This window comes from Hyperolius riggenbachi, chromosome 1 (assembly GCF_040937935.1).
Source record: "Hyperolius riggenbachi isolate aHypRig1 chromosome 1, aHypRig1.pri, whole genome shotgun sequence".
NCBI classification, from domain to species: Eukaryota; Metazoa; Chordata; class Amphibia; order Anura; family Hyperoliidae; genus Hyperolius; species Hyperolius riggenbachi.
Window position 1 is genome coordinate 350,173,157 of NC_090646.1, and position 16,191 is coordinate 350,189,347.

General features: G+C 43.3%; 1 protein-coding gene across 1 annotated transcript in view; it reads right to left on the reverse strand.

The window, feature by feature from the left end:
- Nucleotides 1-3,353: 3,353 nt before the first annotated feature.
- Nucleotides 3,354-16,191, reverse strand: part of LOC137550252 (acetylgalactosaminyl-O-glycosyl-glycoprotein beta-1,3-N-acetylglucosaminyltransferase-like) — a 155,957-nt gene continuing 143,119 nt past the window's right edge. Inside the window, exon 2 of the mRNA XM_068271262.1 lies at nucleotides 3,354-5,430. Coding sequence (XP_068127363.1) covers nucleotides 4,228-5,430 — 1,203 coding nt within the window. The 3' untranslated portion in view covers nucleotides 3,354-4,227. The remainder of the gene's footprint in view (nucleotides 5,431-16,191) is intronic.

Sequence of the window (16,191 nt, forward strand, 5' to 3'; positions counted from 1 at the left end):
TGCCCAGACTAAAGTGAAAGGGATTATAATAACATTTAAAAAGAATCTTCCTTTTGTGGGCCCTAAACAAATAGCTGACCCTACTGGAAGGTACAGTATCTCATTGTAAGAAGTACATTGTATGATAGAGTTTTCACCTTTACATCCTAATGAGCATCAATCAGGACTCTTCTTGCATCTACTAACGTAACATAGCTCCAGTCAGGTGATTTTACACTCCAATGTAACCTTAATTCCAAAATTAGATAGGCAAAAAGGTGTGAGTTATAACACAGATTCGGAGGTGATTGATGTTCAAGGGGCAAAAGTTCAAGTATTACTAAGTAAGAATGGTATGGTTTTATTGATGTCTGGTGAGAGCTTTATACCGTTATCAGGGATTATTTATTTAATTTTTACGCCCATAACAATTTTAGCTGTATAGATCACATTTTTACATAACAGGATAGCCTTCATCTCATCCCAGTAGCTAAGATCCATAGCACCTCTTGGTGTGATAACTTGCCGTTATCTGCACACTGCTCCTTTTTCCACAAAGTAGGGGATCTCTTTGCTAACCTTTTGTCTGGACTTTACGATAATTCATCCAGAGCCTCTTATACTGACATTAGAGATTTATTAGGTCAAATCATCTTACCCCGGCTAGACCATGCCACAGCAACCTCCCTAATTTCCCCCATTACAAGTGCTTAAGTCCAGGCTGCCCTTAAAATTCTGAAAGTCCATAAGGCACCAGGCCCATATGGGTTCACAGCTCAATATTACAGGAAGATGTCTGACTTGGTGACACCAAGCTTGGCCTTGTGCTTTAACCTCCCTGGCGGTATGATGATTTCCAGATTTTAGGGTCTTTTCCGAACGTTTCAGACCCTACAACCAGGAAAAAATCATGCCGCCAGAAAGCCAGCAGCAGCCCCTGCACTTACTCACCTCCCTGGAATCCAGCGCTGCAATCTTCCCTCCGTCCTCCGAGTGGCACTGTAACTCTGTAGTGAGATCAATGACAGCGATCTCACCAGAGTAATTCAGAGCCTCTGTGGAGAGGAAGAAGAATGGCTGCCTGCGTTTGGATCCCCTGGTAGATGAGTAAAATTGCAGCTGTGCGCCATTGCTCTGCAATGAGCCCCTGGCAGCTAGCCCAAGCATAGCTCGGGGTTACCGCCAGGAAAATTAATGAATTACGAGAAGGGAACCCCCCCTTCCCCCAGGAATATGCTTAAAGCTACTATTATTACTATGTTGCCTAAAGAGAAGCAAGACCGTCGCACATCAGTTTTGGTCCATCTTGATTAATGTGGATTTTAAACTGTCAGGAAAGATATTTGCTACTTGTTTAAATGGAGTACTCACAACCTTCATACACAAGGATCAGGTGGGGTTTGTTCCAGGGAGGCAAACAGAGGATGGCACCAGGAGAGCAGTGCTTCTGACACATTTGTTACACTTACACCGAATCCCAAGGGGAGCTCTGGCGCTCCACATCTTCCAAATTTTTGATACCCGCTTTAGGGACTACCTCACATTGGCTTTTGGTAAATATGAATTAGATCTACATTTCTTTTATTTACTTGACATATGAGGGCCGATGAGAGTATCAAGTGTGTAGAACAGGCTGTTTTTAACACAGTTATTGTTTGCAGACAACAAACTCCTTTCTTTAAGACAACTCCATATCTATTCGAAACGCTTTTAAGGCCTTTGAAAACTTTTCTAAATAATCAGGGCTAAGCATAAATTCTGCCAAATCAAAAGCATTGGGAATCTCACTGAATCTTGAGGACACACAGCTCTTGAAAGATTCCTGCCCTTTCCATTGGTTTAAAATCCTCCCCTACCTGGAGATTACATTACAATTATGCTTCCCTTTTTCAGTGAATTATCCTTCCCACCTGAAATCACTTTCTTCCATCAATAATAAATAGTTCTCTGCCCCTCTGTCCTGGATGGGTAAGATTAACTCTATTAAGATGTCAAAATAACCTACTGTAAACTCCTGTATTACTTCCAAACTATTCCAGTTAATGTGCCTATCCACTATCTCTGCACTTTCCAGAACAGAATTATGTCAATTATATGGGGCCGTAAACATCCTAGGGTTAAAAAAAGACCATGTTTGCTCATAAATATGACGGAGGCCTGGGAGGTCCAACAAATTTGTTGATACTATAAAGCAGCAACAATATCACAATTGACTTGACTTTTTCAAACAAAAGATGCTCCACTATGGGTTTTTCTAGAAATCCCTGAAAACTCATCCCTTGTTCCGAGTACTTTTCTTTGGCTACCTCAAAAGCTTAGACCAGTCACAATTAGTCCCTCCTAACAACACAGTCTTCAGTTTTCACATTCAATGTGTTATTCTGCCAAGCTGCTATCTGCTATCCTTCCCCTCCTACCAATCGTAAAATACCCGCTCTTCGCCCCTGGGCATCATAATTCAGAAGCCTTTATATGGATAATGGGTAATGCACCTACTGAGTTCCAGAGGCATTTTCACCTGGTGGGATCTACGAGATAAGTACCAAGCTTCTCAAAGTGAATTCCTTCACTATTTGCAAATAAGACACTGGATCCCAACTCTGATTAGGAATAAGGACATTTCTCTGAATGATACCTATTACAAGGACATCTGCCTTCCCCAACAATCTTAGCCTGGCCTCCATCATCATATACCTTTTTTTTCTTTCGTTGCTTTCTTTTTTTTTTTTTTTTACTCGCCTGGACAACTCATGCCCACATACCTAAATTTCAAAATTGGGAGACTGACCTGCCAGGTCCCAGAAGTAGGAATGGCTGGATATCTGGACTAGGGTTCCCAGATGTTCCAAAATCTGTATACCATACCGATGGCCTATAAGTTCCAAAATCAGTGGTACTTATTTCCAGCCAGACTAGCCAAAGTATTTCCCACTGCCAGCCACTACTGCTTCAGGAGCTGCAGGGTTAAAGGGCGATATGTTGTGCATCTGGTGGACCTATCCTCATCTCACTAGATTTTGGTGTCAGGTTTATAGGTTAGTGTCCTCTCTCTTTTGTGTAGCACTCACTAAAGAATGAGTCCTGCAGAATTATTGGAACAATTGCACTCCAATACAAAAGATATGAATACTGCAAAATCGCTGTTGCAAATTGCAATCACTCTGCAAATGCAAGCACTAAAAAAAATTGCTTTTAAAGGCGCTAGAAATCGCTCTGGAAATTGCTGTACAAAACAATAGCACAATACTGAGCGATTTACAAACACAAGTGGGTGTCCAGCAAAAGAGTGATTTCTTTGGGAATGGCTGGAGTCTGACTAGGAGTGTGGGAGTCAGCAGTGAGCAGGCAACTGGAGGTTTTCAGAGGAGATCTGATTTTATGCAGCATATTACTTTATTTGGCAAAATGTGCAGTTTTCCTCTATTTTTGTAAAAAAAAAAAAAAAAACCTTTTACATGCCCAATTAATTTAAACAATTATATGCATATATAAAAAAACTCAGTCTGAACTTGGGCTTAAAGCAATTACAGGTGTGTGGCTTCAGGCGAGCAAGGTACAGACAGAATCATAAGCCAAAGTATAAGCCACCTCATAAGCCAAAGGTATAAGCTGCCCGCCTGGTGTGCGGGCCTCTTTGTTCTGTAATTCCAGACAGCCAATTACAAACACTACATACATTTGTATATTTGTTAATTGTACCCACAATGTTAAGCTACAGTATGTACCCACAGCCAGATGGATCGGGGATCTCTGCCGCCAAATGTTTGTTCCCCGATCCATCTGGCCAAATCTGCAAGTATCATTGGTAACCGCAGAGATGATCGCTTACACAATCATGACAAATTACCCCGAAAGTCAATAGGGATCAGAAAGATCTTCTGCGATATGATCCAACATGGTGGTCATTTAAAAACTAACAATCACTGTGGGTGGTCTGCATTGTGAAACATTGTTTAGCAAATTTTCATTCCGGGATATCGCCAAAAAAAGAAAGTGAAAAAATAGTCACAAAATCGCATTGTGGGCATGGACCTTTTACAAGGGTAGTTTTATACCTGGCTACCTGATATTGAAAGATAATATATTATACAACAGTTTCACAGACTCAGATACTTTCACATATGCTTTCTGATCTTTGACCCAGACTGTATCATTTAACCTTTCATATGCAGATATTGCTGTAATTAATTTAAGAGTTCAATTATTTCACAACATTTCTTACATATCCAAAATACACAATATTTTTGTTCATTTAGGTTTGGTAGTTTTAGGGATTTTCACTTTAGACCATGTGCACTGAAGCCTGGTGAGTTTTAAGGCTTTCCACATGATGAGCATTTCATAGGGTACAAATCGATGGACTATAAGCATGTCACGGTAGTAACAAGGATCAAATGAGTCCACTTGATTCGGCATTTGGATCCCATAAGTTCGTACTCCATCATGGTTCGCTGGGCTGAGCCTTGCCAACTGAAGACACATCCCAAGGTAGGCATCATCTATAGGAAAAAGAGGGATATACTCAGATTCTCTATAGATAACATAGGCCGTTAATCCAGACATGAGGATACCTCCTCCACCACAGTATGGTGCAAAATATTCACCAGGAAAAAGTTCTGCTGGGACATAGTACTTATTCTTTTCACGAACAGGAGGCATCCACGTGTTCAGAGCTCCAACAAAAAGGTGATTTTTCAATCCATTCTTTACTGCGCCATGTAAATATTTAATAACATTGGCAGTGTTAACAAAGACATCATCATCACCATTAAAAACAAACTGTGCCTCAGGACACCTAAGAACCTTCCACTTAAAGAAAAGGACCTGCTTCAAAGTTAGATTGTAGAAAGTATCTTGAAAGTCCCACTGCACAATGTCTCCATATGTATGACTCTCTGCAGCGATCAACTGTAGCATGCGTTTTGCGTCTTGTTGTGTCCTTGAGACTCCACTAAGAAAAAGTCTTTTGACTTTGGCACCTCCGTAACTTTTCTCCTCTCCCCATGTCTTCCGTATAGCCTCCCGACGTTCATAATTTCCTGGGGCTGTTTTGATAGCTAGCAGCAAGAAAACGTCCCTGGAATTATTAGCACCACCGCATTTCATAGGAGAGTCATGCAACAATGGAAAACTTCTACAGTGGCGATAAGTCAAAAAATCTTTCATGTCCTGTGGTTGGTTTTCAAAATCTGGAAACTTGTGGGCAGTGGCATTTGCTACACACTTTATAGGCCGATCCTCAGTTAAGTCTGGAGCAAGTTCATTAATAACCACTTCTTCTAGTGGACTGGATTCTTCTGGTGGACTGGATTCTTCTGGTTGACTGAATTCAGTTGGAATCTCTATGATGTCTGATAAGAAGGCGGCACGAAACACGACCACGGTCACAATGAATATAAATGTCAGCAGTAAAAAATTGCTTTTAAAGATCGCTCTGCGGGAAAGTGTATGCTGTAAAAAAAAGAAAAAGCATTAGCATTATTAGTATTAGAAGTGACTGCTTTGATACATAAAAAAAGTTAAAAATATCAGTGTTGCACAAGTTATTTAGTGATTAAGCGTTATTAAAATTGTTTCTTTTTAATACCCAGAAACTAGTTTTGTTTTGTTTTTTTCTTCAAAAAAGTCAGTACTTTTTTGGTGCATATACTAATATACAGACTGCTCACTAACACACCCATGAGACATTTTGTTGGTAGAAACCTTTGGAATACCTGTACATGTCTCAGGAGATGACGCCAAGTTTTGGAATCTGATAGGATGTTTTCAAAATTCCATCTGATGCAAAAGTCTGAGTATATAGCTTCTTCCTCTTAACAAAGGGGCAAACTGGACAATTGCCCAGCGCCCCAGAGGAAAAGTAAACAGTGTTGCCAACAGCCCGTAAATTTGTATACAAATTAAGCTGCCCGTGAATTCCGTAAGGAATTCAGCAGCGTCCGTAAAAGGGCGGCCAATCGGCCGCCCGCTCTGTTGCAGGACAGCAGCGCAGTGGAGGAAGAGCTGTGGGCAGCGGTGGAGAAGGGGGGCAATCTCCCCCCCCTTCTCTCACCTTACTGCTCTCCCTCCCTCGCTGACTGTCCCCCTCCGACGAGTGACTGGCAGTGGCGCTTGGCAGCGGGCGGGACTTACCTTCCGTCTCGCTCCTGCGCCGGAAGTTCTGCTGCTCTGGTCTGGACCAGACCAGAGTAGCGGCAGATCATCCCGCGCCGGCGACGAGAGAAGACGCAGGTAAGTTCCGCTCGCTGCCGCCTGCCGCTGCCAGTCACTCGTCTACTGGGCACATATACATCTGGCTACATCTACTGGGCACATATAACCCTGGCTACATCTACTGGGGACATATACATCTGGCTACATCTACTGGGGACATATACATCTGGCTACATCTACTGGGGACATATACATCTGGCTACATCTACTGGGGACATATACATCTGGCTACATCTACTGGGCACATATATATCTGGCTACATCTACTGGGCACATATATACCTCTGGCTACATCTACTGGGCACATATACATCTGGCTACATCTACTGGGCACATATAACCCTGGCTATATCTACTGGGCACATATAACCCTGGCTGCCTACATCTACTGGGCACATATAACCCTGGCTACATCTACTAGGGACATATAACCCTGGCTACCCATGCCCAGTAGATGTAGCCAGGGTTATATGTGCCCAGTAGATGTAGCCAGAGGTATTCTGGCTACATCTACTGGGCACATATAACCCTGGCTACATCTACTGGGCACATATAATCCTGGCTACATCTACTGGGCACATATACCTCTGGCTACATCTACTGGGCACATATACATCTGGCTACATCTACTGGGCACATATAACCCTGGCTACATCTACTGGGGACATATAACCCTGGCTACATCTACTGGGGACATATACATTTGGCTACATCTACTGGGGACATATACATCTGGCTACATCTACTGGGCACATATACATCTGGCTACATCTACTGGGCACATATAACCCTGGCTACATCTACTGGGCACATATAACCCTGGCTACATCTACTGGGCACATATAATCCTGGCTACATCTACTGGGCACATATACCTCTGGCTACATCTACTGGGCACATATAACCCTGAATACATCTACTGGGCACATATACCCCCCGGCTACATCTACTGGGCACATATAACCCTGCCTACATATACTGGGGACATATACCTCTGGCTACATATACTGGGCACATATATCTGCTGGCTACATATACTGAGGACACTGGCTGTTTGCCATTATGTGCATTTACTGGTGAAAAGCTGTCTCTTATGTGCATTTACTGGTGAAAAGCTGTCTCTTATGTGCATTTACTGGTGAAAAGCTGTCTCTTATTATGTGCATTTACTGGTGAAAAGCTGTCTCTTATTATGTGCATTTACTGGTGAAATGCTGTCTCTTATTATGTGCATTTACTGGTGCAAAGCTGTATCTTATTATGTGCATTTACTGGTGCAAAGCTGTCTCTTATTATGTGCATTTACTGGTGAAAAGCTGTCTCTTATGTTCATTTACTGGGGAAAAGCTAGCTCTCATTACGTGCATTTACTGGTGAAAAGCTGTCTCTCATTACGTGCATTTACTGGTGAAAAGCTGTCTCTCATTACGTGCATTTACTGGTGAAAAGCTGTCTCTCATTACGTGCATTCACTGGTGAAAAGCTGTCTGTCATTATGTGCATTTACTGGTGAAAGGCAGTCTCTTATGTGCATTTACTGGTGAAAAGCTGTCTGTCATTACGTGCATTTACTGGTGAAAAGCTGTCTCTTATTATGTGCATTTACTGGTGAAATGCTGTCTCTTATTATGTGCATTTACTGGTAAAAGGCAGTCTCTTATGTGCATTTACTGGTGAAAAGCTGTCTGTCATTACGTGCATTTACTGGTGAAAAGCTGTCTCTTATTATGTGCATTTACTGGTGAAATGCTGTCTCTTATTATGTGCATTTACTGGTGCAAAGCTGTATCTTATTATGTGCATTTACTGGTGCAAAGCTGTCTCTTATTATGTGCATTTACTGGTGAAAAGCTGTCTCTTATGTTCATTTACTGGGGAAAAGCTAGCTCTCATTACGTGCATTTACTGGTGAAAAGCTGTCTCTCATTACGTGCATTTACTGGTGAAAAGCTGTCTCTCATTACGTGTATTTACTGGTGAAAAGCTGTCTCTCATTACGTGCATTCACTGGTGAAAAGCTGTCTGTCATTATGTGCATTTACTGGTGAAAGGCAGTCTCTTATGTGCATTTACTGGTGAAAAGCTGTCTGTCATTACGTGCATTTACTGGTGAAAGGCGGTCTCTTATGTGCATTTACTGGTGAAAAGCTGTCTGTCATTACGTGCATTTACTGGTGAAAGGCTGTCTGTTATGTGCATTTACTGGTAAAACGCTGTCTCTCATTATGTGCATTTACTTGCCATGCCCACTTTAGTCGCCGCAAATTTCCTCGAACATGTTGCCCCCTACTCATTTCACTGCCTCCTCATATGTGCCAGTCTAGAACCGGCCCTGTACCCCTGCCTACATATACTGGGCACATATACCCCTGGCTACCTGTTCTGGGGACATCTCTCCCCCTGGCTACCTGTTCTGGGGACATCTATACCCCTGGCCACCTATTCTTGGGACACCTATAGACCCGGGGCTACCTATTTTTGGGGAACCACTGCTGTCAGATTAAATGTATTTTGGAAGAACCTCTGCCAGATTACGTGGATTTTTGGTGAAATGCTGTAAGATTACATGTATTTTGGGGGAAGGGGGGAAACACTATGGCAGAGCTCAAACTTCCCTGGCAGACCTTTCACAGCAATATTAAAATCATGTATATTTGGCCCCACCATGACCACGCCCACATTCTGTTGTGTGGCCACGCCCATTTTTCGGCGGGTGTTTTGTCAGTAAAAAAATCTTTTGTCAGTAAATGTTTAGGTATTTGTCAGTAAAAAATAACGTGAAAGGTTGGCAACACTGAAAGGAAACCAGAGACGAGACAAAGTAAAAGTTTTATACATACCTGGGGCTTCCTCCAGCCCCATACGCACGGATCATTCCCACGCCGCCGTCCTCAGTCTTCTCCCTCTTCGTTACCGGGTCCCGTAACTTCGGCCAGTCAGAGCATGCTCAGTGCACTCCTCCGTCTCTTTTCATCTCTCCCCCCACAGGCGCAGAACGCTCCCAGCTGCCGGGGAGAGATGGAGGAGTGCACTGTGCATACTCAGACTGGCTGCGACTGGGTGAAGTTACGAGATCTGGTACCGAAGAGGAAGAAGACTGAGGATGGTGGCGTGGGAGCGATCCATGCGGTTGGGCCTGGAGGAAGCCCCAGGTATGTATAAAACGTGTACTTTGTCTAGTCTTTGGTACACTTTAAGTTAATGGTGGTCCCCCCCAGCCCTGATGTACTAAGAAACATGTGCAACAGCGTTTTCACAAGTGCACGCTCCTTTTCTTCAGTGTCTGTTCATCTTCATCCCTATGGAATCTCTGTTCCTGTTACCTGCTGGCATGCTATGTAAGTACATACATGCATGTGAGGAACAGAGAAGAGGGCATTGCTTCTTCTCTCAACAAAAATGTGGAATGTCACTTCAACAAATCTTTTCATTTCAGCTGAAATTTTGACATCTTAATAGAACCCTTTGAGGCAGTGAACCAGAGTTTATCTATTCCTTTCTGTGCTGCTGCTTATTCTTTCCAGTTTCTGTCATGGTCATGTTTTATCTTTTTGGCTTGTTCACACTTTAACGTGTGGAGAAGCATGTTGCCAAGCATGCTGTTATGCAATACAATCTAGGTTCCATCAACCACTAGACGGCCGCGTCACGCCGATGGGTGTGGACACGGAGCCAGCCCAGGACCGCCTAACGCCAATCGGCGTAAAGTCCTTGGGCTGTGGTTTGCAGGAGATCGCGCATCACTGCTTGGATCTTCAGTGTCCCACCGGCGATCGCACTGATTGGTTGGCGGGGGGAGAGGGCTACATAAAAAAAAAATACATTTTTATTATAAAAATAAAGAAACATTGGGGGTGCGATCAGACCCCACCAACAAAAAGCTCTGTTGGTGGGAAGCATCACTTGTGTGCTAACATGTACGGCCCTGCAGCGAGCCCTTAAAGCTGCAGTGGCCTATTTAGTGAAAAATAGCCTGGTCTTTAGGGGGGTTTAACACTGCAGTCCTCAAGAGGTTAAGATGAAAGTACTATTTTGCATTACATCTTTCAGAAATACAGCAGGCAGGATTTTTTTCCTCAACAGTCCATTTTAGCTCCTTGATTGGAATCCCCACAATTAAGATAAGAGCAAATCTTATCTCTTGCATTTTATGTGTGTTGCTGAAGAATAAGAACCGCTCAGAAGTTCCCTTGCTTTGGATAAAGTGCAAAGTAGTTAGAACCTCTTATGTAGTTTTATTGCTACCCAGTGTCCCCAAGCTGTGAAAAATCCTACCACCCCAGGAAGTGGGGAAATCCAACAGCAGGTGTATAAAGGCAAACCACAGAGCTCCTCAATGATTCTTACCTTTCCCCCAAGATAATCTCCAGAGATGAATAACAGGTAAGTGTATACATTATTATCATCCCCATAGCAATTACTAACCCTATTTCACCCATCGCAAGCTTTGTCACCAGCCCCATAAGAAGGACAGGTATATTAAATGTGACCACATTATCTCCCAAAGTATGTGTAGCCACCTTAAAGAGACTCCGTAACAAAAATTGCATTACGTTTTTTATCATCCTACAAGTTCAAAAAGCTATTCTAATGTGTTCTGGCTTACTGCAGCACTTATTACTATCACTGTCTCTGTAATAAATCAACTTATCTCTCTCTTGTCAGACTTGTCAGCCTGTGTCTGGAAGGCTGCCAAGTTCTTCAGTGTTGTGGTTCTGCTATGAACTCCCCCTTCCAGGCCCCTGTATGCACACTGCCTGTGTGTTATTTAGGATTAGAGCAGCTTCTCTCTTCTCTCTTATCTTTTACAAGCTGGATAAATCGTCCTCTGAGCTGGCTGGGCTTTCACATACTGAAGAATTACAGACAAGGGCAAAGCTGTTTGCAGGAAGAAACAAGCAGCCTGAAAGTTCAGTGCATGAGAACAGGGGGAAAGAAACACACAAATAATCTCTTGAGATTCAAAAGGAAGGCTGTATACAGCCTGCTTGTGTATGAATGTATTTTCTATGTGTGGACATACTGTACATCAACCTACTTCCTGTTTTGGTGGCCATTTTGTTTGTTTATAAACAAACTTTTTAAAACTGTTTTTAACCACTTTTAATGCGGTGGGGAGCGGCGAAATTGTGTCCGAGGGTAATAGGAGATGTCCCCTAACGCACTGGTATGTTTACTTTTGTGCGATTTTAACAATACAGATTCTCTTTAAGCTCCCCTACTTCCATAACATATGCTTCCCCCCTCACCCCCCCCCCCCAACACACCCCAAATAGCAAGGGCAGCCACTGTAAACTTCGTTCCCCACAGTGGAGCTGTGTAAATTACTCAATTCAGTACCACAGCATTAAGCTGCACTAAAGAGGAACAGATATGGCTCTGGAGCAGGTCATTTTCATTGCTCAGCTGCACTACATTGGATGGTGACCACTGAATGAGGAATGAGGGGGAGGTCCCTAAAGGGAAAGATGCTTTCTGCACTCCTATGGTCTGTTGTTCAATGCAATCTGCATAAAATCTTTCTAGTAATGGTATTGTCAGCTGCTATATTTTGCATTGCCATTATACTTAGATATCTCTGTACAATGGATCATTATTTAACTTCTGATTTCTGGACTACTGGTTCACATCTACTGTTTTTAATTTGGCACTCAAATATATTGCCATCTAGCTGCTTTCCTGTTTATCTGGTATCAGTCAGCCTCCTTTAAGAATCTGAGTGTAGGCTGACCTGAAGTCACTCCACAGGCAGCCATGCTAATCAGAAGGCTATCAGCCTTTAGTATATAACTGAGTTGTTTGGTCGATTAGACCTCGGTTGATTATGCATCAACCCTTTAAAGTACATTGTTTCCTCTACGTACAAAGGTTTCGACCAGAAAGGAACATAACCAACTGACACGAGACTCTACTTATCTGTCACATGGTTTAAATGCAACAATGTTTTTGCTGGTTTTTACTATTAGCCTGCATTCCTCAGCCATAGTCAAATTTTCTAAATATACTTCCTCCTGCTATCAGCAATATGCTAAACATTTCACCTCTCTCTTATCCACTCCACAGATTGCTTTTCACAAGATAGGGCTGGTTCAGACGGACGCTTGCGGAGCGTTTACCGCAAGCATTCGGAACGTCGTGGTAAACGTTCCCATTCAAGTGAATGGGAGCGTTTACACCGAGCTTTTGCGCGCTTTTACCCGAACGCGGCGTTCGGGTCCCGATTTTCGTTAGCGTTCGAGCTGCCCCTGGAAGCGACATGTTGCTTCCAGGGAGCGGCCAACCACGACAGCTAATGTTCCCCTAGGGGAAAAAAAACCGCGACCGCATCGGAACGCGACCGAAGGCTACTGAAAGCCTGACCGCGCAGCCGCCGCAACGCCCCCCAGACGCGACGCCACGCAGACGTCCGTCTGAACCAGCCCTTATTCTTATTGGTACAACCTAATTTTCTCACGCTGTCTCTAAACATAAATCTAAATCTCACCGTTTCCTTCAGTCTCCTTGCCGCCTCCTCCTCCTCTTTGCTGCAGTGGATATTTCACAAAACCCTGGACCCTCTCCACCTCCTCACTCCTCACTTGCCTACTAATGACACTAACAACTTAATCAACTTTTTTGGTTTTCAATACCACTTATACGCAGACAATACACAGCTGTACCTCTCGGCCCCACACCTTAGCTCCCTCCTCACACGTGTTCCTGACTACTTGTCTGCTATATCCTATTTCATGACCTCTTGCTTCTTAAAACTTAATATGAGCAAAACAGAACTAATCACTTTTCCACTGTCTCTGTCCACCCCTCTGCCTGTTATAACAATAAATATTAATAACACCCCTATAACTTCAGTTCCCAAAGCACAGTGCATAGGGGTAATATTTGACTTCTCTCTCTCTTTTATTCCTCACATTCACTCCCTAACCAGCTCCTGTCATCTCCAACTCATAAATATATCCTGCATCCAACTTTTTCTCACTCAGGACCTAACTAAAATGTGAGTACACGCTCTTATAATATCTCAGCTGGATTATTGTAGCATACTACTTTGTGGACTATCACGGACTGGCATTGCTCCAATCTGTACTGAACTTGGCTGCTCGACTCATCTTCATCTTTATTCTCACTCTTCCTCTGCTGCTCCTTTCTGTCAAGTTCTTCATTTGCTACCAATTAACCAGTTCAAACTCTTAACTCTAACCTACAAAGCTCTCCATAAACTCTCTCCCTTTCGTACTTCTCTCACTAGTTTCCAGATACCAACCCAACCGCATTATCAGATCTACACATGACCTTCTTGTGTCCCCCTCTAGAATCACCTCCTTGCATTCACATATACAAGATTTCTCACATGCTTCACTCATCCTCTGGAATCTTCTGTCACAGCACATCCGTCACTCTGCAACCTGCATAACATCTTTTAATGTGCCCTCACAACTCACTTTTTTTTCATACGCTTTACCTTAAGCTATTTCCCCTTTGACCTCTGGCCAAGTTGTACTCCTACTAGATAACCTAAAACACACTCGAGGTATGAATATAGTATACTACCCTACCTCTAGTCCCCACCTATTGATTTAAATTGTAAGCTCACGAGGGCAGGGCTCCCTTACCCTTTTGTGTCTTGGATTTTGTTAGATGTTTATTTATATTAATTTTGGCACTGATATTATCAATTCTGTATTTTGTACCAACTCTGTATTTTGTATATTGGTGTACACAATTGTTTGTATTATTTTGTACCCCATGCTTGTTTGTTTCTTACTGTGTACAGCGCCACGTAATATATTGGTGCTTTACAAATCAATAATAATAATACTATAATTATAACCATGCCTCCCAATTTCCCGTGGCTGTGATAGCTATTCCCCTGGTAGTTATGCCACAATAGAACAAGGTAGAGTTGGAATTCTTGTGTAGTTTTTTCTGGGAACTTTGAACCCACATTACCTAAAATAAGTCTAGTCTAAAATGTTTCATTTGAAGCTGCTGGTTTGAATTTTCTTTCTTTTTTTCTTTCTTACTTTTTTTTTTTTGGGGGGGGGGGGGGGATCTATGGTAGTGTATACGTAGAAGAATGAGGAACCCCTGTACATAAAACAACACAACTGAACATATCTACAGTGCTAAGATAACTTCAGACTTCCATGCCTCTACGTAATCCAAGCTCTACTGCAGATTTGAGCATCATCCCAAGTGGCCGGGGTCTCAGCACTCATGACTAAGGTGGCCTTCCCACCTTGCCCCAAGGACCGTGGCGCCCCAGCACCTGTTGCAGTGCAGGAGGAAGATGTACTTCGACTCCTCCACAAGCTCAACCCCAGGAAAGCCTCAGGCCCAGATGGCAGATTATCGATCTGCCTGAGAACCTGGGTGGACCAGTTAGCTCCCATCCTAACCTCCATTTACAATGGGTCCCTAATAGAAGGCAATGCCCCCTATGTTTTAGGAGGTCCACAATCATCCCAGTACCCAAAAAAATGTGAATCACAGATCTCAACAATTTTAGACTAGTAGCCCTAACACCAACCATCGTGAAGATTTTTGAGTGACTGGTTCTTGCCTTCCTTTCACCAAACACCCTCCTCAACCCACACCAATTCACATGTAGGGCAAATAAGTCCACAAAGGATGCCATTAACATTAGTCTAGCGTACATCACGGAACGCGTCAACAGACCTGACTCCTACTCCAGAATACTGTTTTTGGACTTTAGCTTTACCTTCAATACCATCTGCCTGGACATCTTGCTTGGCAATCTTGTGCAACTCAGAGTCAACCCCACCCTCTGCAGGTGAATCAGGGACTTCCTGTTGAACAGAACACAATGGGCCTGATTCACAAAGCGGTGCTAACTTTTAGCACGGGCGTTTTCGCGCGAATTTTTGCATTGCGCGCAAAAATTCACGTTTTAAGTTTGGTAACTACTCCTCTGGAAAGAGAACCACCAACATGGGCCCACTGCATGGGTGATTGTCCCTGCTCCTGTTCTCCCTGTATACCAACAACTGTACTTCAACCGCTGACTCCGTCAAAGTTATGAAATTTGCAGACAACACAACAATCAGCCTCATCAGCGGCAACAGAGAGCAGGCTAACCGCAGTGCGATTGAGAGGATCTGCAACTGGTACAAAGTCAATAATCTCATCCTCAATGCTGTGAAGACTGTCGAACTAATCGTAGACTTCAGAATACACACATCCACCCAGTCCTCATTGCGGAGACCAAAGTCTCCAGGGTACTGTGCGTTCGGTTTCTTGGCACAACCATAATCAAGGACTTAAGTTGGAGGCAGAACACTACTATAATCCAGAAGAAGGCACAGCAGAGACTATTCTTTTTGTGCCAACTGAAAAAAATGTGAAAACCCAAATGAGCCGCTCATCTGCTTTTATACCTCCACAGTGGAATCCATCCTGGGCTCCTCCCTTATCATCTGGTATTCAGAAGCAACCATTAGCAACAGGTACAAACCCCAAAGAGTAATTAGCATTGTGGAAAACATCATAGGAGCACCCCTGCCATCTTTAGACCTCCTCCACATGGTGATACTGAGGAGGAGGGCCTCCAGATTTCACTTTGTACCCCCTTCCAGGCAGATGCTTTTTCAAGCTCCTTCCATCAGACTGCCATTTCAGAGTCATCCCCTCCAGAACCACTATGCACAGGATCACCTTCTTCCCCCGTGCAGTCCTCCTATTGAACTCCAGTCCCCCCCTGCCAATTTGTCCTGACTACGGCACGCTAGTCTTGAACAGCATTATTTCCATGATGCCTCAATCTTCCACGAATGCTGTCAATACTATGCCTGTCCTAAGTACTACTGCCATTGCCAATTGTTACACACTCAATTCCACATATGTCATTCGGCGTACTTGGCAAATAAATTATTTCTGATCCTTCTGCCATCAGTAGTGCCTGAATCAACATGTGGCTAATCTAGTCAGACCTTAGTCAGAAACATCTGATCTGCATGCTTCAGGGTCTACGGCTTAAAGTAC